This window comes from Pezoporus wallicus, unplaced genomic scaffold (genome assembly GCF_028554395.1).
Source record: "Pezoporus wallicus isolate ANWC-B61680 ecotype Strahan unplaced genomic scaffold, APGP_CSIRO_Pwel_v1 contig_3952, whole genome shotgun sequence".
Taxonomy (NCBI): domain Eukaryota; kingdom Metazoa; phylum Chordata; class Aves; order Psittaciformes; family Psittacidae; genus Pezoporus; species Pezoporus wallicus.
Window position 1 is genome coordinate 4,959,716 of NW_026635034.1, and position 27,619 is coordinate 4,987,334.

General features: G+C 39.3%; 1 protein-coding gene across 5 annotated transcripts in view; it reads left to right on the forward strand.

The window, feature by feature from the left end:
• Nucleotides 1–27,619, forward strand: part of ARNT2 (aryl hydrocarbon receptor nuclear translocator 2) — a 104,648-nt gene that overhangs the window by 862 nt on the left and 76,167 nt on the right. For 3 of the 5 annotated variants that reach the window (XM_057427289.1, XM_057427374.1, XM_057427621.1), the window contains exon 2: nucleotides 24,506–24,617. In XM_057427289.1, coding sequence (XP_057283272.1) covers nucleotides 24,506–24,617 — 112 coding nt within the window. The other 2 variants (XM_057427540.1, XM_057427462.1) reach the window with 2 other exon arrangements.

A 27,619-nucleotide genomic window follows, 5' to 3' on the forward strand; every position in this document is an offset into this window, starting at 1 on the left:
CAGCATTTAGGAGGGGAAGAAATTTACCAACATCTTCTCTTTGAGATTTTCATGAGGGAATACATTCGATGTTGTGTTAAGGTGTCTGTGAGGTGCAGCATCAATTTTGTTGAGTGCGTGATGGCGTGAAATAGGTTTGGATGGCATGCCGTAATACGTATTTTGGAGATGTACTTGAATGAACTTAGTTTTGGATCAACAAGTTTCTGATGTTAAAAACAAGAGGGACAACAGATCTTGCCCTGGGCTCAATACTAATGAAGAATGTTTTTATCAAAGTTGGAGTCCATTTGCTTGTTTTAGTATGTGGTAACGTGTTTTTTTTGTAGGGGCAGGTTCAGTTCTAACAGTTAAGGGCTTGCTTAAGTAAATGCCAACTAATGTTTAAAAAGGTTGTTTTTTAGATTAAATCATGCTGTAGTTGGTCATGCGGTTGTCATACTGAAAGTAAATATTATGATATAAGCAATTTGGTTCAGTAAGTGTCAATATAGTAAGCAGGAGCAGATCTTTGCCAATCAGATTAAGTTTTAATATCAGAGTTGTACATATTAAATGAAAATCAATATTTAATGGAAGGCTATTAAATGAATATTATTTAGCTTCGAGGATACCACGTTGTGCATGATAATGGTCATTGTGTGCAGACATAGGTAGAATCAGTGAGCTGTTTTGTGGACAAAGTAGGATAAAAAAAGCCCTTTTTGACTTTGGTTTGGTTTGCCATTCTCCTGCCTGTTCTTCCAAGCTATGCACTGAAGGAACAGCCATGATCACTCAGAGGTTTACATGAAACCACTGAATTACAGTGGAGCCCAGCAGCCCTTTTGCACCAACCATTTCTGCTCTGTTTTCACTTGCCTGCAGCTGAAGCCACAGAAAGATGTGGTTGCAGGAGGTACGGTATGCATACACCACAGAGCAGCCTCAGAGTAGGCTTCACAGTTGTTCTCCTGTGACCAGTATGTGAATTTAGAGAGTGTTATGGGATTATTGAACAAACAAAAAATATGAGGGAGATGAGAGCTAAGTGTGTGGCTCTGTGCAGCAACCTGGTTCAGTTAAAGTTGACTGGCTGTGTGGTCCTCAAACTCTCTTAAGCACAGATTGCCGGTCCACAGGAAGGATGAGGAAACGTGTTGGTTTCCTGAAATGAACTGATATCTACTTCTGCAAGGCAGAGGTTACAGAGCATCTTTTGACCCCTCATCTAGGCAGCTGGAACAGATTTGATCTGAAAGGCAAACTCACTGGTTGCTAATGATCCTCCCATGTTTTCTGTGCATGAGTGTTGCTGTCAGACAGATGTAGCTATGCGTGGACAAAGTCAAAGTGAGGAGTTTTTGAGCTGCGAAAAGGTTAGGAGACCTTTGATCTGTAGAGTAATGCTGTGTTTGCTCTACCACAGACAGCAGAAGATAGAGGTGCATGAAATACCTTGATTGATGCTGTATTTTTTAAAAGCCATAAACTGTTGCTTTTGTTATTATTTTTTTAGATTAACAGCAAAGCAATGTAGAGAAACAATCAAAAGAAGCTGTAGTGAGATTTTAATACAGCTATTTTATCTTGGAACCAGATCCTCAGCTGGATTAATGTGAGAGTAGCCCTATTGGTATTGGTGAAGCTGTGCCACCTTATGCCAGTTGACTTTCTGATCTGCAATGTTAGGGAGAGATTAACTTGTTAAGCATCTTTAATGATGATTAGAAATTACAATATGATTAAATTTTTATTAAGCAATTGTCTGGGGTTCTAATAACAGTTGATAATTTAGGCAGGACATTAGCTTGCAGCTACCACAATACAAATACATGTGATTTTAGTCATATTCCAGATAGTGGAATGGGGATTAGCAGAGACAGAAAAGATGGGTGTTCTGTAATTCTGGGTTTGAGAGTCTTTTGGTGTAGGATCTCCTGGTACAGAACCATGCATAACTCTACAGGAGTATCTCGCTTGCGTTAGATGCAGACTTATCTATTTTCCTACTAATAATGGAGAGTTTGAGTTATGAAAGTTCACAGGAGTGGAAGTAGTTTGCAGCCCATCCTGGCTATGGCTCATGGGAATTGCAGTCTTGGGGACCAAATTGTAGTGGGGATATGACCACCTCAGTGGGCTTCTTGGGCTGTCTTAGATCTAAACTGATAGTTCTTTTTTTGTAAAGGTGGTTGTCCATAGCTGCAACTAGACATTGCACTAATGAAACTGGGGGACTCTGTGAGATAGTCCTCTTTCTTCCTCTTTCTGCATTCTTAGCGTTGGGAATGGAATCTGTTTAGAAGTACTTTGTTCGTTTGTCGAAATCTGGATGACTAACTGAAGTGTGAAACACAATACAGGTGTGTGGGAAGCTAATCTGCATTGGCACAAAGCATCAAAGTTAATTTATTTCCTCCTGAAATAAGATTGGCATATTAAATGGGATTTAAGAACAAAAAAATGTGGAGGTGTAACAAGCATTTCATAAATTACTGCTTGCAGCAAAGTAACTTAGTGCCATGTCTGTTTTAAACGTATGTATTTTTGGAATGCAAACTTGTCCGTAACTATTGCTTCTTTGAGGTCAACTTTTGCTTTACTTGAGTGCAGTACATGATGTGGTGATTCTTGTATTAGCCAAGTTAGGATGAAAACATAAAACTCGTTACAAATACAATATTTTCTTTTCCTGAGGCATTACTTGGTCTTGGGTGATGAGTTCCAGTCTGGCACAGTCTGATGGATGATCCCAGAGCAGCAACTTCCAGCTGCAGTCAGGTGATGTGAAATGAACTGGTTGTGTCCTTTCAGTTCTTCCTAGTGAGGTATTCCTAGATGGAAGTGCCATCCTGGGCAGTACCCACAGACATACTGCCAAATGCCACAAGCTCTTAAGTCAAGTCAAAAGAAATCATGAGATATCTGAGTTTATCTAGTGTTTCACCAGAGGGCAGATCCTGTAGGATGCATTTTTGGCAATGTTTTAAGATTTTGTGAAACCTTAGGATTGTATTCTTACATAGAATTGAAAAAATGTAAATGTGTTGTTCACATCATCCATAAAGCTCCTTTAATGATTTCTTTTTTAAGCAAAGAGCCCGAAGTCTAAAGGTATGGAGAACAACATGTCCCCAGAAGGGCATCCACTAGAGATGTGTTGAGACTGAGGGAAGTGGTGGGCTATGAGAGGAAGGAGTTTCAGTGGTTTAAGGCATAACTGTTGTAGCCAGTAGCTGATGGGGGGTACTTCAGCCTATGGCTAATCAAAGATACAAAAAAAGAAAAATTGGGGCTGAACCTTGAAGACAGATAATTAAGTAAATCTCATTACTTTTAGCCTGTCATGAGTTAACAGCAAATTTTATGTCATATCAGTGAAAACTTGTAACTCAGCTCTTTAGGAAAGTGTATTGGTTTCTGGGAGTTGGTTTTATTTCCATGTGTTTGTTTGACTTGGGAGGTAGGTGGAGAGAAATCATTCTCCCATTTCAGCTGGGCATTCTGAGAATGAAATCATCCATTAGCCAGTCTTACGCTTGCATTCAAGTTCCTAAGATACTAAGTGCTGTGGACAGATCTTCTTGATGCGCATTCCCTATTCCCAAACAGAATTGGCTTTCTGAGGCTGACAAGTCTGGCCATTCTTTTCTGTAGTTTTCATACAGCTTTGAAATTGATGATTAAAAAAATCTGCCTCAGTGTTTTAGATTTCAAAATTGTCAGGTCGACTCAGAGCTTTGCTCTTCATTACAATGTAAACTATCCAGTAAACTCCAAAATCAATTTATCAGCATCCTGAGGAGTAAATGGTCTATTTTAGTGATGAGGATATAATGAACTCTGATGTTTCTAGGATGCAGAAAAGTAGTCTCCTTTCTAAAATACAGTTAAAATAAAGGTCTCAAAAATGGAACACTCATTAGCTAATGGGAGGTTTAAATTGCAGATCTCTTCTCATGTTTATATATATTTCTGACTGGAGAGTTGCTCCTTATCTCAGTTAAACTGCAGTATGAGAAGATAGTGCCTCTTGAATTGTTCTGTGATAATGTTTTGTCCGTCAGGACTGTGTATCAAACAGTAACTTATATTGAAGAAATGTTAGTTTTTGATATTTCTAATATGCAGGGCATGCAAAAGATTTTGTTTCAGGATATCTCTTCTATCACAAAATACTTTTTTAAAATTTGCAGGTATAGCTTGTGGTTGGTTCCAAATAGAATAATGTTTCCCCATGCCTTTTAGTAGAAATGCAAAACAAACCAGATATAGCCGAATTTTTCAATACCAAATGGTATTGCTGATTTTTCTTTGCAGTAAGGAAAAAAAATACTGTAGAGATTAGGTAGTGAAGGAAAAAATAGTCTTTTCAAAACAGTCAAGGCAAAATAACACTGTTGATGTAGTGATTATTGTTATTAAGAGGACAGAAATGGGGCTGTCATTATGGAGATATATTCGGAGATTATGCTTAAATGGCTTGTGAAGATCAGATATGTGTGTCATTTAGGGTAATTTTGGGGGGCTTACTGCTTCATAACTGTCAAGTAAGAATGGAAGATGTGTTAATTCAGTGCTACCTGCAAAAAGTACAATGTTATTAACATTTTCAATAGGAAAGGGAAATAGGGGGTCTTCAGTTTAAGACATGGTGCTTGAGATCTCGGGTCTTGTAAATCTCTGGCATATTTTCCAGTCTCTCTATAGCAAAGAGGTTTTGGGTGGCCAGCAGTATTTAGAGGTAGATGTATTGGCTCTGGATGAGCTGTTCTGTCTGAGCCACCTCTATAGAATGCAGAGGCGCTGCCCTGGATGCAGAAGTTTGCAGACACCAACCCAGGCTACATTCTTTTCTTTACTGTAAGACTGTGCTCAATCAAGTTTATTGGGTGTGTGCTTGCTGTATAAACAATTAGTACAGTTTACTTCTTGCAAATAATGTTTCCTTTGTTCACATGTAAAGCATTTTCTGTCAGCCCATCTGTATCAATCATTCTGTCAAATGAAGAAAAGAAAAACATTATAAGGCTGTATTTGTACATCCTAGCTTCTAATTATAATCCAAATAAAATAGATGCACATTGTTCACAAAAACAAACTTCAAAAAATAATCATTCGCCACCTTCCATTGTTTAAAAAATAAAAAGAAAAATTAATTGATTGAATAAAACCACATGGACCAAATATGTAATTTTTGGCTACTCCAAAATGTTTGTCACAGAATGTTACAGGATTTTAGCAAAATCTGGCCTTTAAAGTGCATAAATTGCATAGTTGAAATTTCAGTTCCAAACATAGAATGCCCTTTTTTTAACAAGAGCTGATTCAAACTTTAATTTAGATAGTCAAAATTTCAAATGGATCTTGCTTTTATTGTTTATGTGGATTAATGGCTGTAGTCATGCGATGGGTAATGAATTAGAAGCTGTTTTCAAGATAGATGTAATTTCCTTTTTTTGTACCCGAAGCACGCTAGTCTTCCTTGGGCAAAGCCATCTGCACAGGCAGAAAGAGAAACCCTTTGTTTTGGATACTCTACATATTGATGAATGTTTCTAAATTTTCCACTTCCTCTCTTTTTTGTTAGCTTTTATTGCCATTTTGCTTATCTTCAGTATTTTTGTCCTACGTTTTCAGTCCTGCTTTACACTTAAGGTGCTTCTACTTTTCTTACAACTCCAGTAACAACCATGATTTAACTGTGGTGCTGTGCTGAGCTATGTATTGACTCCTCAGTTACTGTTGTTTAAATGTAAATGAATCCCGGCATTGTACTGGTGCTACTTCCCAGTCTTTCAACAGCTTAAAAATTCAGATTCTGTTCTGTAGGTAGCATATGAAGTCCCTCTGAGAGAAAAGTGGTACTTTTTTTGTTACAAGTAGCAACTGTGCTGCCTTCGATGTAACACAGCAGGTACCCTTAGGTATATTCAGTTGGCTCAAATTAGGACCCTCTATTAGCTTACATCATCTGCCCTAGATGTATATATGTTGCTGTTCTGTTCAAGGACCGCTCATAACGTTCATTTCAAATACTTAGATTTGGGCTGCTGCAGTTTTTCTCATCTAACTGTCAAATGCATTTGACAAATAGAATAATATAAAATAATTATAATTTTTTTCTCTAATCAAGCAAAAGGGGCGTTGAATTGTTTAATCACTGGCTTTGCCAGCATGCAGATGGGAAGGCTTTTCAGGTAAGTTGCTCATACAAAATGCCTGAAATGGATAGTAATTAACAACTGGCTCTTCATTGGTATGTTAATTACACTGCCATTTGTCCCGGTGCCTGTCGTTGTTTAAATGTTCAGTTACACTGAACTGAAGCGTTCACTTCCTGGCAAACACAGAATGTATCAGAACAGTTTGACTCTCAGATATATGCAAATATTTTATGGGAAGAGGCATGCCAGTAAATCACTGAGCTGCAAAGAACAAAAACACTGCATATTTGTATTCCTCAGAGGTAAAAGCAAAACCTGTTTTCAGTGGAATACACAGGCCTGATTTTGAAAAATGGTCTCCAGTACTTTTCCAGTAATAATACAGAACACAGTTTTATGCAGGTAGAGAATTTTAGGGACTTGTAACTGCTGGCTCACTCTTAGTAAAGGTAGGTGGACCTCTGGGTGCTGTTAAGTGTCCTTACAATGCATGTATTTTAAAAATCGTACTGTCTGTAGTATCTGGATGCAAAATCAGACTGAACTGGAAATACTGTTAAAAGTTAGATAAAGCTGAATTTGGGTTTTGTTGTTTTTTTTTTTTAATGCAGAAAATTAAAGTCACTTCTAACAAATAGATCAGGTCAGTAGTCTCAGATCTTACTGAACTTGCAGTTTAAATCTGTAGAGAATGCAGATTGTCTTCTGTGATTTGGATGGTGCTTTGCAGAGTGCATCCCTAGTCTCCAGATAAGTAGGAACAGACTGTGTCTGGTAAGCCTCTCAAGTTGTCCAGTAATATGCTGAAGAGGGGCAGGCTGGTGAAGTTCTGTGGCTGACCACCATGTCAGTATGAGGCTAGTGTTTTAATTGCTAAGCTTTTGTCACATGGGAAGCGGTTAATCTGCCCAGTGCACAGTGACCCTCAACACGTGGCAGCCGTCAACCTTTGAAATTAGGCGCTGATTTTAACAGTAGCTGTGGGAAGTGGATTGCAGTCATAAAATGAGCTATAAAATGGCAGTAGCTACTGTCAGTCCCTGCCCTCCGAGTCATGTTTGATGTGTTTATTGACAACAAATTTGCAGAGACAGCATGGCCATGGGCGAGCTGGATTTCCATTGGTTTGTGTCCAACAGGCAAAGTTACTAGCTCAATTTTGAGTCCAACTTTAAAGATTTAACTTTTTTAACTTAAAGATTTAGTTATGTAGAGAAGCTTGGTTTGAAATGCTATATTCTTGTGTCACCAGCCACTGAGGCTTATTTAACAGCAGCATGCAGGGGCTGGCCCTGTGTGAGAGTTTGAGAAAATAGAGGTCTGTCTGATGACTACTCCCATGAGTCATGTTCACGTCATAGTACATGGGGACACCAGTGGTTTCCTCAGATTTAAATTTAGTTTTATAAAGCATATTTAAGAGATCTGCGTTATAGCTCTGTCACCCTGAAAATACTCTGCACTTTCTGTAGTGGGTAGCTGTTTGAACAGTAGAAAGCAAGGCTGTGTAATGAAAACTTCCCTTTATTTTCACGAGATTGTCAGCAGCCTTAGGGATACAGTGGCAAGTTATTGGATCTATGTAAAGGTTTTGGTGTTTCTGGGATAAGTCTTAAGTGTTCTTCTGCTTACATGTTTTGTTTTCATGTAAAACAGACAATTTTTCTGATTTACATAAAAAATTAATTTGCTGTGCAGTTGGGTTTGTGGGAACAGCAGCTGCATCGTAGCTGCATTTTATTTTTGCTTACCAGTGAAGGTTTGAAGTATGCATTTTCATTGTTGAAATTAAATTCAGTGAACCATTGCTAAGAAAAATATAGGAGCATTTTCAAACTCTGTTATGAGGACTGAGCAGCCTGGTCTAGTGGAAGGTGCCCATGCCCATGGCACTAGAACTAGATGATCTTTAAGGTCCCTTCCAACCCAAACCACTGATTTGCTGGCTGGAAAATAAGAATTCTTTCTGAGTGCACGGGCACAATTCAAAGGTGAGCTAAAGCCCAGATAACTACTCATTAGCTCCTTTCTTGTAGACATCAGAGAATTTCTGTGAAAATAACTTTGGGGGTATTCAGACCTTTGTTGACTATGAAGCACAGTTTGGATGGGGGAGATGTGGGTCTGCCCTTCGGGAGGACCTATGCATACTGTGGCGTCCAGGACCTCCCACTTGCTAGAGGTCAGCACCACGGTTACCATCCATGGTGCTGAAAGGGCACTGGGCTCCATGCTATACCTCACCTGTGCCACGGAGCTGGTGTAAGTTAAAGGCTGATGGGAGTGGGTTTGAGCTATTATTTCTGAGTGATAACCATTACCAGGTGAGGTGCTGAGGACATGTTCCATTCTCCTGGCTCTCTCGTCATGGCAGTGGTCTCCAGCAAAGAGGACAGCAGGCTGCTGGAGTTAGGAGAGTCTTAAGTGAACTTGACAATCTTCCCCAGATGCTGCATGGTAGGACCTGCAGAATCCACGTTTTGCAGTTTCTACACAAGAGCTTAAAAAATATGTAATGTCTCTGTAGATTCTCTGCCAGCAGCTCTCAGCATCTATGGGTTAAGGTTGTTCCAAGTGAAACTGTTTGTTATGTAGGTGAGGCTGTTCTGAATTCTCATTAAAGCAAAACATGCTTGATCAGACTTGTACTACATGGCAATCCTATCCAAAAATAGCCCATCCCAGACATTTTGGAATGAAGTGTAAGATTTCCTTTATGGATGCTTACAGAATAAGACAGCAATAGAGAATTTTCTTCTTCCTTTGTTATTGATGGGCACGCCAATGTCCTTAGGTTTATACAGGTCTTTGGGGCTCCTTGTAGTTTATTCAAGCTTGAGACTTGGTTCTTGAATGATCACAGCTGCTGGTTTTATTTTTCTAAATTAAACTGCATGTTTCTGGAGTTGCTGTACTTTGTAGTGTTTTCTGCTACAACAAGTGAACCTGTGCCTTTCTGAGATGTAGTAGTCTTCTAGTCAAATGTATCTTTATAAACTTGCGCTCTTCAAACAAGCTAACATACATGTTTCTAAATTGCTTTCTGACTTAAGGCTTAATCTTACTTCTTTTTTAGTGATGTCCTCCTCCTGCTTCCTAAGCCCTTCTGTTCTGAACTGTAAAATGGCACTGAGGTTTATGATGAGGGGAGAGGAGGGGCGGCCGTGAGGGGAGATCAGGAGGGGAAAGAAGGGGCAGCCATGAGGGGAGTTCATGAGGGGAAAGAAGGGTCAGCCATGAGGGGAGATTGTAAGGGGAGAGGAAAGGCAGCCATGAGGGGAGATCGTGAGGGGAAAGAGGGGACGGCCATGAGGGGCAATCATGTGGGGAAAGATGGGGTGGCCATGAGGGGAAATCGTGAGGGGGAGGAAGGGCAGCCATGAGGAGAGATTGTGAGGGGAGAGAAGGGGCGGCCACGAGGGGAGATCATGAGGGGAGAGGAAGGGCAACCATGAGGGAAGATAGTGAAGAGAAAGAAGGGGTGGCCGTGAGGGGAGGTCATGAGGGGAGAGAAGGGGCGGCCATGAGGGGAGTTCATGAGGGGAAAGAAGGGGTGGCCATGAGGGGAGATTGCGAAAGGAAAGAAGGGGCAGCCATGAGAGGAGATCATGAGGGGAAGGAAGGAGTGGCCATGAGGGAAGATAGTGAGGGGAAAGAAAGGGTGGCCACGAGGGGAGATCATGAAGGGAAAGAAGGGGCTGCCATGAGGGGAAATCATGAGGGGAAAGAAGGGGCGGCCACTAGGGGAGATCATGAGGGGAAAGAAGGGGCGGCCATGAGGTGAGATCATGAAGGGAGAGCAAGGGCAGCTATGGGATGTGAGTGGTGGCTGTGAGGGGTAAGGAGCAGTCATGAGGGGAGAGCAAGGGCAGCTATGGGATGTGAGTGGTGGCCGTGAGGGGTAAGGGGCAGTCATGAGGGGAGAGCAGGGGCAGCCATGGGGTGTGGGGGATGACCATGAGGGGTAGGGCGACAGCTGTACAGTGTGGGCCACTATGGGGGGCAGAGGAAGGATGGCTCTGAGTGGAAATTGTGAGGGACAGCCATAATGGTGCATCTTGAGGGGAGATCAGTTTGTCCTTAGTGACATGGTTTAGTGTTGTCTTGGCAGTCCTGGGATAGTGGTTGGACTTGATGATCTTAAAGGTCTTCTTCAACCTAGCTGATTCTATGATTCTGTGGTTTTTACATTTTAGTGATAGCTGCCGGTTTGAATTAATATCTTTTGCTCTCCACAGCTTTCCCTTTTGTTACCTGTGTTTCTCCATCCATGTTCCATGCATGTTTTAAAAAGGGAGGCCATGTAAATATGTAAGTAATGTTTGAGCTTAGGCAGCTGTAGGCACTGTAAAACAAAATCTTAGTGCTGGGGTACAATAGCTGAATTAAAAGATGGATGGTTTTACTTGTTGGCATTTTGGTTGAGTAGAATCAGTTGGAGATGTGTGAGTGGGTGGAAAGAACATTAACATGAAGTTCATGCTGAATTATGTTTTGCTTGAGGAAAACTATTCATTAGTCTCATAGCTGGCACATACCTTTTTATTCCTTCTCTAAAGTAGTATCTGACTACTTTGATGAAAAGGTTGATATGACATTAAGGAATTGGTTCTGCCTCACCTACTGATGATGTGCAAAAACCTTTCTGCCCTTGGCAGAACTGATTAAGACGTAGGCAGCATGCCAGTGCTCACTCTATTCTAGGAAGGGCATACCTGTGGTAAATATTTCAGGGTACACAGAGTCATGGCTCTGTCTGTTAGAGTGTTATGTGGAGGTTAATAATGTATCTGAGTTCAGCTCCAGAGCTCACTGTGTCTCCGTCTAAACCCCTTTGTCAGTATTGGTTTTTCTAGATGGTCTTAAGGACAAAGTGTTCTTTCATCATTGCTATATTTAAAATCACTGTGGTACTTATGAATAAGAATTTCAATTTCAGAGACCAATAAATTCATACTGTGCAGGAAACTTCTTGGCTGTTAGAAGCTGCCTGCATTTTTCACTTCTATCACTGGCTGGCTATGTCATGGCTTAGAATTGATCTGGGAAGGAAGATGATCTTGTGGTACATGCACGGGACAGGCTTCACATTTACTACAGACCTCTTAACCTCTGACAAGTAATATCCCCTTGCCACAGTTAAGCCTTCTGATTTTTGTTTCCATTTCTCTTACCTTCAGTTTGTATATTCTGTTTATAAGACTATGTATTCTGGGATGCTTTTTTCATATACGTCTGTTATAAAATGACATGTTGTAGGAGAGTGTGGAGTGCCTATCCTGGAGCAAGCAGAGAATATATTTTCATTGTGATGTGCTAATTGATAATGTTTTAGTAACAGACTTAGTGCAACCACATTTATGTTGGACTAGCAAAGATTTTTCTTCTCCCTTTGGAAAAAAGAAGAGGTTAAAAAGCAGAATATATACAGCTTCTTTCTCCTTGGAAGCAGCAGGTATTACTTATTCCAGGCACATGAATAACATTAATTTGTATTTTTTTTATATAGTAGGTATGATGTTGGGATAATGTGCTTTTTAACTGTTTTGACAAAATATACACATGAGCATAGATTAATAGCTATTTCAGTGCTGAACTACCAATGATCCACCTAGCTATAAAGTCTCAATATAGGCTTTACAACTTGTTTTGTGGTATCTTGACTTTCGGGTTGCTTTTGTCACTTCATTTGCCTTTGAAAGCACATTTGTTTATTCTCAGCCAGTTACAGTTTGTATTGAGAACAAAATATTCTCTGCTTCATACGCAAAAGAAATGCTCAAGCTGTATGAAATATACAGTTACACAGAGTGGAAATTATAAGATAGTTTTCAAGTGTTTGTTGTGTGTTTGATAGTTGAATTTAAAAAGCAGAAAAATGCATTATGTGGGGGCATTTGGTTAGTATGTTAACTCAAACTGCTCTTTAAACCAAGTCAGTGAGCTGTCACTGGAAGTAGATACATTTTCAGAAATCAAATCATGATTCTTTCTAATATTGAAATCTAATGATAAGGTATTTGTAATGATTTCTTGTTAAGTGCATTTGGCTGCCACTAGTTATTTGCTTTTTGGCATAGAGTCCCTTGTAGAAGCTGGAACCTCATCGTCAAGTTTGGCATTCAGACTAATTTTGTGTCCTTTTTACTTGTCTGTGCTGCTCTTCAGTAGGCAAATATCAAAGCAAAAACCTTGGTTTGGTCAATATTTACAGACAAATGCTCAGCGTGTTTTTTGACAAACATCCAGTTTGTTTATAATGAGGGTTTTTTCAGTATTGTTCTCCCTTCTCTATTTGATGAATCCACAAAACTGTCTGTATACTTTTGGGAGCAAGTGGCTTGTAATGGATGTCAAATCATGTTTAATATGAATATGGGGACATGGAAAAATAGGCATTTGTTGTTACATGTTCTTGTTTGTTTTAGTAGTTCGCTGGTAGAACATGCAGTGAATTCTCGTATTTTGTAAAATCAGTAAGAACACAGCCATTTCAGCTGATCACTTCTTGGAAGCCTGGCAAAGCTTATCTGGAAACATCATTTTCTCTCTTATTTTAATATTGGTAATTTTAAAAAGCAAAATATGAGATTCAGTATTCTAAAAGCTGTTCAGGGAATAGCTCTGTGAAGAAGTTCAGCAGAAAAAAGTGTTCCGAAATTCATGACAAATTCTTGGGTGTGTAGTAAACCTAAAATAACACCAAGGAACCTACTGCAGCACAGCGTAGCAGAATTTTATATTTTTTATATTCCTGTGAAGGTTTCCCTTATGCAGTGATGTTCAGGTGTTTTATTTGAAGCATTTGTGGGAACTAGAAATTCTAGAAAGTAATAAAAAAATGCAGATGCAGCTACCTTTGAAATTCCAAAAGCCTGTGGGCTATTATTATTATTGATGTTATTATATTATTATTGTTATTATTATTCGCAGACATGAAAGATACAATATGTGAAATTACCTAAAAGGCAAAATGGTTTTAGAAGCATCATCAATGATCCTGGGACAGCAAAAGATAGAAAAATTCACCAAGACCTTTATTTGTCACATTTTTGTGCTTGCAGAAAATTTCAGGTTTTGGGAAGCTCATTTTGGAAGAGGATAGCTGCTAATATGGGTTGCTGTGTCAGAGCAGTTAAGACTTCATGTTCTGAAGGTTGTCCTCTGTGGGAGCTTAAGCTGAACAAATCCAGATCTCTGATACGTGCCAGTTGAATGGTGTGAGAAGGCTGGTGTACTCTTCATGTGGCTTTTTAAGGTTCAGTTAGATTTGAATCTGGAATTTTCTTAAAGTCCTTTCCCATGGTCTGAAGGCTGGACTATAGTGCTTCTTAACCTGGGCCTGGAGTTTGGAAAAATAACCGTTTGGAGCAATAGATTACACAAGCTGTCTGTTCACTTTCATGTCTCATTTGAGTCATATGAAGGTTTTGTCTTTGCTATGGGAAAGTGAGGTTAGTGTTTTCTCCCATCTCTAGAGAAAAGAAATTAAAGAAATGTTACTCAGAAAATCTCCTGTTACTTCCTGGAAGTTTAGAAAGGGATAAAATGAACTGAATATTTAATATGCAAGGCTCAGGCTGGGTTTTCAAAATGGAGTCAAATGTGGGTTTTTTTTTCTCCTGCAATTTTTAGACAGAGAATGTTCCATTAGAAATTGTGAGGAAAGGAAAAATACGAAACCACTGCCTATTTTTAGAACATGTTTTATGATGAGTAGTGATACTCTTTTTTCAGGGCGTTTCACATAAATATTCTTGGTAATAAGTTGGGGTGTGGAAACACCTGAAAGGTCAATTAATTATTGAAACATCAAATAAGCATCATTTGCTTGTTGATGAAGCAGAACTGATTAGTCAATAAAATCAATAAAATCCTGTTTAATGAAAACAATAGCATTTTGATTACCCCGCAGTGCCCAAGGACGCTGTAAATATACTGATAATTAAGTGTTTAGTAATGCAAGTTACTGTTCTGAATGAAATTTAAAATGAACCTTCTGAGGCACACTTAAAACAAATCTTTATAATAAATAATAAAGACATTTGAAAGACGCAAGTAGTTTTCTATGAATAATTTAGACCAGAGTAGTGGATTATGTTTAGTGTGAGGTGTCCCTGCCCATGGCAGGGGGGTTGAAACTAGGTGATCTTAAGGTCCTTTCCAACCCTAACTATGATTCTGTGTTGTCCCTGAGCTTTCTGTAGCTGGTGGGGAATGATGTCTCTGTGTGTGAGGGTGCATTACAAAGGCCACAGGTGTTTGACCTCAGCTTGGTCAGTGGCTTGCAGGGCAGCTCATGGACTGCCACTAAAGCAGTAGTGGTCAGTTTAGTCTGATGTAGTTTGGCAGTCATCACTTCCTCAGAAATTGTATGTGAATATCTTTCATGGTCTTTATTACTGGCCCCTCCATGACTTGGCTCAATAAGACGACCACCAGAGATGATTTATTATGGTGATTGACTCATCTTCTGTTGTAGAAGGCAGGTCAGGTGCCAGATCTCACTTTTGTCTTGATCTGGCTCCTTGGATTTTCAAATTTTAAATTTTAGTAAATTTATATTTTATCTAATTTTATATTATTTTATATAATTTTACATAATTTTATATAAAAATATATATTTCATAAATACTTGCACCTGTGAACTTTGACAATGCTTGCTGTGCTTGTCCACCTCAATGAAAATGGATTATAAGAGTATTTATATGAAACAGTTGTAAGAGGGAACCAGGAATGAAGTCAGCCACAAAAAAATCTCTGCTTATTTAAGAAATATGTTGTCGAAGTTCTTCCAACTTGAAACTAGAGTTGTCATAAATATGCTCATGAAATCTGGTAGCTGAATTCTGCTGTAATTAAAACAGAAAATAAGGACAAGAATCAAGTGATATCTGCTCTCAAGTCACATAAAATGACTTTTGTGTGAATCCTGTGCATTTCTGCTGGAGAGGGCAAGTAAAATAGTCAAGAGAAGGCTTTGGTTTCTAAGGGAAGCAAAGCTACCCTGATCTGCATTTGGTGAAGATCAGTTTTGGTCAATGTTGTAGGCAGATTTATTACCCATTGCTTTTATTTCATTGCATATTTACAGCTATTCAATATATTTAATGTAGTTGATAGGAGTTTAGAGCACTGATGTTGTTATGATGTAAACTCCGGAGAACCACAGCGGGTTTGTCTTGTGTAAACCATTGTAAGTTTTTTAATAGTTTCAAAATAATTTCTGCAAATTGACAGTTGAACTTGTACAAAATAGGTTTGTGATCAAGCACTGGTATTTGATTGAAATCTAAACCTGCTTTTGTTGCTGGAAAAGAATTTGTTAGGTGAATAGTAAAAAGCCAGACCTCTTGATAGAAGATAACAGAAGTGTTATTTTAAAATAAATAAATTGAAGATGAATGAATAAAAATGAAGTCTCAAATAATGACATAGTAACTGCTTTGCACTCATTATTATCATAAGACAATTGCTTAGGAATTTATAAGAGGACACGAGCATGTAAACATCCTTGAACAACTTGGTCTATTGGAAGGTATCTCTGCCCATGGCAGAGGGTTGAAATAGATGATCTTAAGGTCCTTTCCAACCCAAACCATTCTACGGTTCTGTGATCTTTCAACAGGTATTTTGTAGAACAGAGAAATGAAACAAGATGAGTAGTTTGGCGAAGGACAAGTAGCAATGATGTAAAACTAATAATCAGTAATCTGGAGCAAGGGCATACTATGGAAAATGCTTGATTTGATTGTTAATGAAAGAAATTAATAGGGGTAGTTGGCTAATTTCTTACCTTTGTAGAAGAAGAGTGCTTGAGAAATGTTGTCTCCTGCTCATGATGTAAAAACTGGCTTTTCTGTCCCAAAAGAAAGATTTTTCAAGCCCAGCATGCCTTTGCCAGCACTGGCCAAAAGATGTGGAGGTAAATGAGAAATAGAAATGATGCATAGTTTGGGGAACTTAATTTTTTGGTAATTGATTTAGTACTTCTGCCATGTGTCACTAACATCAGCCAAAATAGTATCAATTAAGGCAGATAACATTTAAGCACAGAATTATGTTGTATCAGTACATGGTGATGGTCCACAGTTAAGGTAAACAGGTCTGTGATGACATTTTCTGAGCAGAATTCTAGTGGCCTGAAGACAGGTAGGGTCACATTCAGACAGGATAAATGATACTGTTGCTGTTTACTGCAGTTTCACTGTGACCCTTTTGTGTAAGATAAGGACCCACCTCTCTTGTTTTAATAAAGGATCTTTTGATCCTGAAACAGCCTTTCAAAGCCAACTTTTCATCCTCTCTGCAAACTGGCCTCTTAGAGTAGCTGCCCTACTTCCCCATATGTGCACTTTCCCATTTGTGACTACTTACACCTGAGAGGCTTGCCAGGTGTTGGAGGCTCAGGTGGTGTTTTCAGTGCAGCGCTAGTCCAGGTCCCTAGAGTTGCTTTTAGCCCACTTTTTTGTGCACTTCCAGACTTCGTATGCAATTTCTTCAAATGTGTTTGTCCATCATAATCATGGTAGAGACCTAGGCAATGTTCTGCTTCAGTTAAAGCCCCCACTTCTGGAATGAGAAAAGATTTACCAAATTTTAGAGGCAGGCCAGGCACTTGGTTTCTGGTGACAGTCTTCATTCTTCAGTGCAGATATACTTCTTGTTTTAATTGTGAGGTGGGTTATTATTTTCCAAGATTAGAGGCATGCTTTCAAAACAAGAACTATTAAGGACTCTTTTTTAATCTTTTCTCCTTATTTTGAATTCCAGCAACCTCTTTTTTCTTGAGGGGGATGGTCCTGATTTGGCACTAGTTGGCTTACAGAGGGAGTACAAAAAATAGTTCATCTAAGCCAGAGGCTATTCAGAGGCTAGCTAGAGCATTGGCATCACTGAGGAGTCTGGCCTAATTTATAAACATGAAGTGGAAAAACAGCCAGAGAAATATGCATGGAAGTATGTGAGCAGGTGAGTTGGTGACGTGCCGTTTGTCAGGAAGGTAGGAGGAATGAAGAAGTAGCCACCCTTTCCCTTCTTCCCAACCTAACCTTAGGTAGGCATATGTGTCTTCTGTCTGTTCTTCAGGTTGAATTTCTAATCCATAACAAATTCTACAGTAGGTGCAGAGGTGAGACTCCAGGTCATTTTCTAGATGAAGAAGGGCCATTCTGAGTTTATTCAGTTATATATGGGTTGTGGGTCATTCAGGCAGAGAAGGCATAGGAAGTAAGCATAAATGCAGTTTGCATCTTTTTTCTTACACCCTGATGTCTGTGGGAATTGTTGTGCCCTTGATCTGGATGAAGGGAATTACCAAGCATGACTGGAATGAACAAAGTGATTAGCATGAAAATGGGAAATAAAAATAAGCAAAATATTGTCAAAGTAGCATTCAAAATCACTTAGGAGTACTGTATGAAATAATTTTTCGTGTTATGAATCATAAAATTGATGCTTCTACAACTGGGTTTTTGGGTGCTATGCTTCCTGCATGCCTAGATTTGGATACTTCAGAGGACCTTTATCCTGAAGGGGCATGTCTCTCATTGTCTCTCAAGCTGAGCAATTAGGGCAAGAATTCCCCTAAAATAGACCAAAACTCTTTTTGTCACAGCCTAGTTCTAATTCTCTGACTTCATTCTGCCTTCTTTTGCATGTTATTGTGGTGGTGTTGAACGAGAGGACGTGCAAAAAAGTACAGTTTGTACTGAGATTCCAGGACTCCACAAGTGGGCTGTGTGTTCACAACAGTGAAGTCTAGAGGCACCACAGAGGTTTCACCTCTTCTCTTCAAAACCTGCTTTCCCAGTCTACTGATGGCATGTATGGTAGATATCTCTTAGATTTGTTAGATTGCATTAGGTTGGGCATTTCCAAAGTCACAGCAGAAAAAGCAGTGAGCAAGATGGCCAGATTTGGTCTCTAGACCCCCAGTTAGGCAAAGCTCTCAAGTGGTTGGTCACTGTCTCTGCTTAACAGCCAGTCCCCCCAAAATGATCACCTTAATTGCATCCTCTCCCCCACTTCATGCATATCTAACATTCACCTGTGATGCTCTGATTTTAATTTTCCACAGAGGTTTCTCTAGTAACCACTCACCATATGCCCTAATTTGTCTTTAAGATTATGGGGGAACCCACCCTACAACCCGAAGTACAGGGCATCATGATGGAGGGGAAAGTTTTTAATTAAGCAGGATTTATATGTTATTTTTCAAAGCCCTCCCTATCTTAGTAGCTGGTTCCAGAACCTAAATGGTTAAAGTAGAAAATGTTAGTAATTTTGCTGCAAATAAATTGATCAGTATGCAAGACGGTTGTCACCGGCTGAATCATGGTCCACAGTTAAGGTAAACAGATCTGTGATGACATTTTCTGAGCAGAATACCAATGCTGCTACATTTCTTCCCAGAGGTTTCTGACACTTCTTATATGCGGATAAAATTTCTCTTCAAGAAGGTTTTTTTCACAGGAAAGAAATAGCATCTTTGCAAGAGTCTTCGTCAAAGGTGGGATTTATTGTATTTCATGATGTATTTGTTACCGTGATTCTGTTAAGAGCAGGGAAAGGAATGTTTTTGCTTTTCTCTGCATATGCTCTCTGTACAGTAGATCTTTCTGATGTGGAGTCTATTTAAAGTATCTGGCAATGGAATGGAAGTAAAACAGTGTTAACAGTTATCAGGAACAATGAAAATGGTTTATTTTTTGTATTCTCTGAGAGCAAGCTCTGTTTTATAGTATCTGTAGTTAACATGTAAAAGCAATGACTGTATATACAGCTAGATTTTTAGGTGTTTCTGTGAAATATTTTTAGCTACATGATAGCTTTGTATTTTCATTGGCATATTCTAAAATAAGAGATATGGTTTAGTTTGTTCTTAAATGTCTCTGTGCTAGGCAGAAAATCCCCTTTGCCTGCAATCAAAACCTTTTTGCTAAGATGCATCTAACTCCTGTATGAGTTCAGGGTACAGAAAAATACAGTTTTTAAAGAAGTTTTGGAAATCTGCTTCCTTAAACCATTTAAAAATCTCTGTACGGTGCTGTGCATGGGAGAGGGCACGTTTGTAATCATGCATTTAGCTTTAGATCCACTAAAGATTTACTTGGAGGTGATTGGCATCTCAGTCATTCTATGGATTAGCGGTCGGAAATCTGTCGCATGTGTATTGATAAAAGTAGAATCTTTTTTGTTTAATCGGATGCTGGTATCTGAGTTTAATCCTGTTTATTACAGTAAGGTAAAGACCTTTTTACCAAAGGGTAAAAAAGCCTTGTGGAGGGCATCCTCAGTGGTGCTTGACATGTAATAGCAAGCCTGGAACAGGTCGTTAAAGTTAATGCAGGGATTCAAAGTCCATTGAAGTCGGCAAAAGCATTTCTCCAGTGGGCTTCAGGTTTAAACCTGACCACGTCTATGGCGGGCATGTGTAGGTGAGGGGGGTGCCCAAGTAGCTGAAAATAGTGTGGTTAATAGGACCTTTAGTAAGATGGACTTAAAAAGGCTTGTCATGCACATGAACTGGTTGCATTTCAGACCTTCACAGCAAGATGTATAGCTGTGGTTTCTGGAAGGGAGCAGAGCAGGAAGCGCCATCTCTGGACCTGTGTGATGCTGGCTGTGAAAATACCTGGCCAAAATGCTGTGCTTCTTTGGGGGTGTCTTGGCAAATCACCTGTTGTGTACGAGACAGGTTAGAGCTGTGTGTCAGGCAAAGGATCTGGGGTGGGGCTCAAGATTACAGTTTGGATTTAGGAGATGCAGTTTATTAATTCTCAGTGTAAAAAGAGAAGTCCAGGTTCATCCGGGTGTGTTGCCTGTCCAGTAATTCTTGCTGTGATTGTGGTTCACAGGCACTTTTGAGGAATCCTTGGGCAGCACTTGGCTTGCTTTTGTGTTCTGCTTTCTGAAGAGCACAGTAGCTGGGTTTTGTACAGATCTCTACAACAAAGTGTGAGATGAACATGGAATTTATCAAGAATAAATCCCTGTGGTTTATCCGTATATTTTTAGTCTACATTTGCAGATTGTCTCTAATTTCAAAAAAATCCCAGAATATTTTAGGGGTGACTTACATGTGGTGCTGGAGGAAAATGTAATATCCAAAGCTTGGAGCGGTGAAATGAATTTGGGTAGAAATGGAGGGATTCACTCAGCTGTTTCTGTATTGAGCATGGATGTTGTGCCTGGATTAGTATGGCTTCTCAGGTATCCCCAAGATGAACATGAGTATGGGTGGCAGGATCAGGCCTATGCCCAGGCATGACAACAGTAAGAGCTGTTAGGTGTCATCTAACTGGAAGAATACGTACTGAAAACTGAGAGTGTTACACTGGGGTTTAATAGCATTTCCATGTTCTTTGGCAGATCTCTAGGTAACTTTCTAACATTAAAATTAAATACTGCGTGTATTCTTGCAGCGGAAAAGTGATTTCTGTTTGGCATTTGGACATTCTCAGAGCACTGCCTTGATGGTTATAGGTCATTTTCATGAACATTCAGCCTGATCTTGTTTTACTTGCTGAACATTATACCCTTATGCTCATGTTTTAATATTGGGTAAAATGGGCAACATTGTTTTATATCTGTTGGCAGAAGGAAAGGCCACTCTGAGAAGGTCCAGTCTCAGAAGGAGAACAACTTGTTTCCTAATGTTCTTTGCTGCTGAAACACTTCAGCGAACATCAGCGTTAACGTGTGTTTGGGCATGGGCGTACATGAGTCTGGAAACACAATCTTTGATTGTTGACCCCTTTTTTTGTTTTAATGTAACCAGCTTGACATCTGCTTCTGCCGTGCTGGGCTTTTATACTAGTTTATGCTACAACAGAATAGCTTCATTTACTTTCAAGGGGCTGCCCTAAATTTTTGTTGACGTAACTTCACACAATGGTAGTTTGCTCTTCTGGATTTTTTTTTCTTTAGGTCTGTGTCCAATGCACACTCCTTTTATAATTATTATTCTTTTTTATGGTAATAGGCTCCCTGGAGTACCTCTCTCCCATAATACTTCTAACTGAGATTCCTCCTTTGTTTTCTTCCTGGAGCATGCACAGACAGGTAACTTCTCAGGTGCATAGTCAGAGAAGCAGCTGACCATCACATTTTTCATCTGGCTCATTTTTTGAGATAGCATGTTTCTACTTTTCTCACCAGCTCTTTTTTATAAATATAAAAATATCATCAAAGATCTGGTCCTTTTAGATGCTTGCAGATGAGTACAGATGGAAGATACTTGGGAAGCAGCTCAGATCCATTCCATCATCTCCCCAGAAGTTCTTGCAGCCTGCAGCAGGGAGCTGCTGCATTTGTGAGCAGTTTTTACAGCCGCAGTCTAGTGGTTTGTATTTTGGTGCCACTGTTCAACTTTGACAAATGGGTGCCTTCCAACACCCATTTGCCTGCAGCTGAATAGCGGGGTCACTTTGTCACCTCTGTCCCTGAAGTCCTGTAATGCTCTACTGTTACAATTTGTACCCTGAGACTGTGTCTGAGGTGCTTAACTGCTGCTCTGGCTGCTCCTGCTGAGGCCGGTCAGGTTCTGGGTGCTCTATACTCCATGATGGTCATGTCCTTGGAGTTTCTTTCTTTGCTGTGTTCACTGCGTGGCTTGAAGAGTCCCAGCCTTTTGGTTTTTCCATCTGCAGAACTGGAAGGGTAAATTGTGTGTCTTATACATCGATGTATATGCAGGTCTGTCACACCCTCAGGTTGTTGCATAATGGAAAGTCTTTGGGTTTGAAGGACCTGCAGCTTTCTTCCCTCTTAGTTGAGCTTTCACGTGGATTGTCTGTGGATCCCCTGATTATTTTATTCTTTCCTTGTGCTTTTATCTTGGAAGTGGGAATTTTTGAAGACATCCTTTTAAAGTGGTAGGCTCAATGAGCTTGGTTTTCTTCTCTCAGGACCATGAAGATATATTTAAAGGCTATTTAATGTAAAAAGTTTCATTCTTCATTGCGCTGTTTTTGATGTGCCATTCTAGAGATTCCAGACACCTCCACAGTAACTCTTCAGCTTATACCCTGATAGACAGCTGATCTATTTATTGCAAATGTTTTCTTTCAGGTGTTTTTGGACACTGATACAACTGAGCCTGTAGCTTGGCCATTCCTCTAGCCTTCATTTTTTTCTTTTTTTCTTATAAAAGCATACATGGTTTCCGTTTTTCCTTATTACCTGAAACTTGCGAACTACCCTTGTCTTCATACATGGAATCATAAAATCAGCAAGTTTGGAAAAGACCTTTAAGATCATCAGGTCAAACTTTACCCCAAACATTAAGGAATAAAATAAGAGCCAAAAAACTCATTCTGCCTAGCAACAACCACCTAAACTGGGGGGCAAAACTGTCCAAGTTGTCAGTGGGGAGAGCAAGGAACCTATAGAAAGAAGTTTACTCAACCTATTTTGGATGCACCTCTAAGTATGGGGTGCATAGCAGTGCAAGGGTGGTGCTTTATTTCCCTTTCAGTGAGCTATAAAGTTGTTATCTAAATAATTAGCTTGGATTTCCAGACTTCTAAGAGTAGATGAATCCAACCCTTGGCCTGGTTTTTCGTAATTCTTGTTTTAGATTGAGGAAAAGGAGGTTAAAAAAAATTCTTATTGCAATTACAAATTCAGTGTTGGTTTTACTCAAAATACAGCGCATGGTTGATCTAAAATTGTTTTACTATTACTGCTTTAAAAAAATCTGATCACCTTGATGATCTGTGCTGGAATGTATTTCTGAGGGACAGGGACACTTTGCAGGTAAATTTATTATGGCTCTTACCATCTGCTTTAATAAATGAGTAAGCAGAGCATTTCATAATTACCTTCAGTTGTGTCCATGGAATGTGAGTTTGAGTGTTCCAGGTGAATTATTGGCATCAGACTGCTAAGGATGCTTAATTCTGGAAATAGTGATTTAACAGTTATTTGGATGCTCATCCTTTCATTTGTATGGCAGTATGCTAATATATATTTAATGTAGGGTTTCCACGTAGCAGCAGCTTTAGACACAGAGGGACTTTCCATGGTGTGGTGTTAAAGGCAGAGGTCTCATTGTTTATCCTTGCACACTTTACTGAAAAATATTGAATGAATACTTCGCTCTCTTGCTTTTTAGTTGAAAAGGAGTTAATAAAAGTAAATGCCCTAGCAGAAACTTATGGAATCAGTGAATCAATAAAATGTTATTATTTGAAATGCATAATGTTGCGTAATGGATTTATATCAAATGTGGCAGAGACAGAAGTGCACTCCAGACATAATGAAAGAACAGGAATTGCTGTTTCCATAATTGAAGTTCTTTTGTACTTATCTGTTGGGGAAAAAAATATCAAGATTTTTTAAGACATTTGCTTTTCATTAGTAAATACATTTATCTGTAGCTCCAGAGACTCCACCAAGTTGTGTTTCTTTTTTTTTAAAGAAAAGTTGGAAGGAGGATATATTTTCTTTCAGGATAATTAAATGCTGTGACTGTAGACTGAAGTATCTCTGCATTAAAAAAGTTTCAGTTGCTTCCATAGTTTACAAGAGTTGCAGAGGCAAAACATGCTTCATCCATGGGCTAGGAGAAAAGGGTGTAAATACATTATATTCCGCTTTTCTTTTTTGAAGTGTAATGAACTGTTATTAATAGGTTGTAAAAGTACTTGCCATTAGCGGTTTGGAAACCATTGCATAAGGTGTGCTCTTGCTGTTTTCTCACATCAAAGTTTTGAGGTTTAACCTGTGGCTATGCCCAGAGCACTGGCAGAGGGATTAATATCAGCCTGGATTTTGGGCTCAGCTTTGCTTTGCAAGACACCACACAGAAATACAGGAAGCCTTGGAGCTCTACAAAGTTCTGGTCCTCTCAATGCCACCAGAATATAAATAATAAAAACCAGTGTTGTCTGATGATTTATCCAGGCTCTAAACTCTTGACCTCACTGGCAAACTGAGAAGTTTTCTAAGTTTTGTTTTCCTTGGTGTCTTGGTACCATGATCCACAGCTTCATTTGGAAATTCATCTCTGCATTCTCTACAGAGCAGTTTAACTGTGTAAAAGGTTGTTGGCCTTCATCTGACAGCCCCTCTGAGAAGTAAAATTAGAACCATTAGGTAAATTTAAATACAGAGGTACCTACATGCTATTGTCTCTGTCTCCCACGCACTCATAATGGCTGTTGACAGAACTGGCCTTCTTTTAAGAGAGCTGTGAATCTGCTGGTCTTTGCCTGGAGAGCTTTCCTTAGAAATAAAAACTAAAGATTTCTCAGCATATTTTTGAAAGGACCTTTCTCTAATGTCGTCATCCTTTCAGATTCGGATTAAAGGATATTTTTCCCTCCTCTTTCCCTACTTCTGCATTACAGAAATGGCATCAGATATTCCTGGATCAGTGGCCTTGCCAGTAGCACCAATGTCAAGTGGACAAGTGAGAATGGCAGGATCCATGCCTTCCAGAGGAGGAAAGCGCCGCTCTGGGTAAGCCTTTGGGTTTTTCTTTTCAGGTCTGAAGTTGAAAATGACTGGTATTGAAGAACTGAAAATGGACTTTCATGTGAATGTTTATTATGTAATTTCTATATATGTAAACTACATTATGGCATTAGTCACTGATGGTTTGTTTCTCTCTTCAATGTTATTTCTGCAAGGTCAGACTTGCTGATAAGTGTATAGTTTGTTGTTCTGCATGCTTCAAAAGACTTTCAGGTTTGGCAAAGCATCCAGGAGTTGAGTTTGGCTCCTGTGGCTGTTGTATGTGCAATGAATTACACATTGCCTACATCTGTTTGATCTCAAAAGGATTTATCCTGTGAATAAAGGTAGTGAGATGTGTTTTTACTTGCACATGCAGACTTACCCAACTTCATCTGAAGTTTGGACTTGGAATCTCAGATGGAGGCCTTCTGTTAAAAATGTTTTCTTTATAGTCCCAGGTAAGGAAATAGCACAGGCCATTACTCTTCAGAAATTGTGGTCTCTGATATTCAAGATCTCAGTGGAAATGCAGCATAGTCTGCTGCTGGGAGAAAAGGCCTGAATCAAGTTCAGCCCTTGCACTAGCCTGAAGGCTCTGCTAAAGAAGAAAATTTATCTTATCCAACTTCAGGTGTTGGTGTGGAATAGAGGTAGTTCTTCCACATCAGATTGCTCTCTGGCATCTCATACTAATCCTCTGTTAGAATAAAAGTGTACCAAGAGCTGCAGAAGGGACAGAAAACTGCTCTTTAGTATTAGCACACCCCCACCCCTGGTTTTATCAAAGGTTGATCACAAATAATGGTCTTTAGATGATGCTTTCTCAGTGAGATCTGATCTGAGAGTGCCTGCAAGAGATTGATTAGTCTTATATTTAGCCCAGAATATGACAGTGACAAGACTTAACAGTTACAATACCATAAGTAAAATTTTCACTGATGGACACTTCAGGAGAAGATGTTGTTCCTTGTGAAAGCTATTCTAGGGATTCGTTCCCCAAGGTATGTTGCCAGTTTTAGGTGTCTGCTCAAGTAACAGTGCTGGAGTCTCAATCCTGGAATGGATTAACAAGGGAGAAGGTGAACTTCACCTTGAATGCAGAACTAAGTTGGTGTGATGGGAGCACTCAGGGTGGTTGTTCTGAGGGGGGTTCCTTTGAACAGAACAATTTAGAGATTTACCCCCACTGAGTGTGCTTCATATGCTGAGCATATGGAATTGGTCTGAGATATTCCTGAAGTCTGTCTTTGACAGGCATCACATTTTTAATTTTTAGGATGAAAAATTCTTTTCAAAACTTCCACTAAAAAGAGAAAACAAAGCATTAACTTCTTTTCGTTGCTACATAACATACATAAGCTTTTGTACTTCTGAATTGCAGGATAGTTGATTTCTTTTTTGATCATAAACCATGTCAACTGCCAATACCAGTTTGCAAATTACTGTTACCAAGGGTTCATGCTGCTGACTGTGAAATCTTCTCATTATATTAAATAGTGACTTGATATTAATTGAAAGCTATGCTTTAACAGTTGCATTTTAAGCATCATCATCTATTTGGGAGAAAGTGGAGTGGGGGGAGGGTGGGAGGAACATAAAATCAAATTATTTTAAATTATTTAACATGCAAATTACGTAAGTTAGTACAGATTTGCTGTTGGACCCAGATGTATTTTATTTGTGCACCATAGCTCTGAACTAATAGCCCTTGTCCAAACCTGAGCTGAGGGTGCATTTTTAGCTCTTTTTTTGTTCAGTGTGTGTGTGTATTCAGACCTTGAGGGAAAGAATGCCTGCTGTGTCTAATTCCTCCTAGCTTCTCTTGGAACAGAGTTGCAGCTAACACTTGGTCCTTTCATTCCTGTCCTGGTGATACATCTTTGTGCACCTAAATCCTTGGGCATTTTAGAACGAATGCTTTATGTCAAACATAAAGGAATGTAGCTGGTGAACACAGTCATCTTTTCCAGCTTCGGTTATCTCTGAAAATTGTTTCTTTTCTCATAATTGCTGAGGCAAGCTGGCAGAATAATTGCTGTATGGACTTGAATGTAGATCAGTTTAAACTCATTGGCTATACAGAAGGTGTTTCTGCCATGTAGGCATTCATCGACAGCTTGGAAAAATATTTTTCCTTTCTATAAATTATACCAGGTACTTTATAGAAAAAAGTGACAGGATAAGGTGATGGTGGTCCATGGCTACTTTAGATTAATATAACATCAGTTCTTTATTTAATGTGGGGAGGATATGGGGCTTTTTACCTTCCTAGGTTATCTGTACCTGGGGAGGGAGGGTTGGTGTTTGGGTTGGTTTTTTGACTGGTTGGCTTGCAGTTGCATTGGTTTTGTTTCAGTTCAGCATATAGTCTTGTCTCCTCTCTGTATGAGATCTGTAAGATCTGGGGAGATATGGGGAGGAAGAAACCTCAGACCCCTCCCGGGCTGTAGCCCCGGATATTGTACTGAACAAAAGGCTGTAGTGCGGATCCCCATCTGCCTCTCAGCTGCATCTGCTCCCTATCATTCCTGCCTGCCCCCTTCCTATGCTGTATAATCATGGCAAGCCATCTTTTGACATTTCTTGGGAATTTTACATAATAATTTTTTTGCAGTGTTCAAACCCTCCCCCATATCAATTTTTTAACCAGTGCAGGACCACCTTATGGGAGGAGGGATTTTTCTTTGTATGAAAATGTTTCTGCTTAAAAATAAATATTTTTTAAAAAACATTTTTGTCGTGGTATTTATGGTACCCACTCATCTTTTTGAAGAAAATGTATTTTAATAAGTACCTCATACATCAGGTCTTTTTATGATTGACGTGAACAGCATGAAAGAGGAAAACAAAATTTATGCTGTCTCTTCAAACAAAAGAGCATAGTGAAGCTCTTTTAAAGTCTCTCTTTAATGGGAATTTGAAATGAAGATAAAAGGTTCTCTTTCTGAAACTTCTGAAATGATGTCATTTGTCTTCTTGGAGGCTGCTTCTGCTGTTTTGCTAAT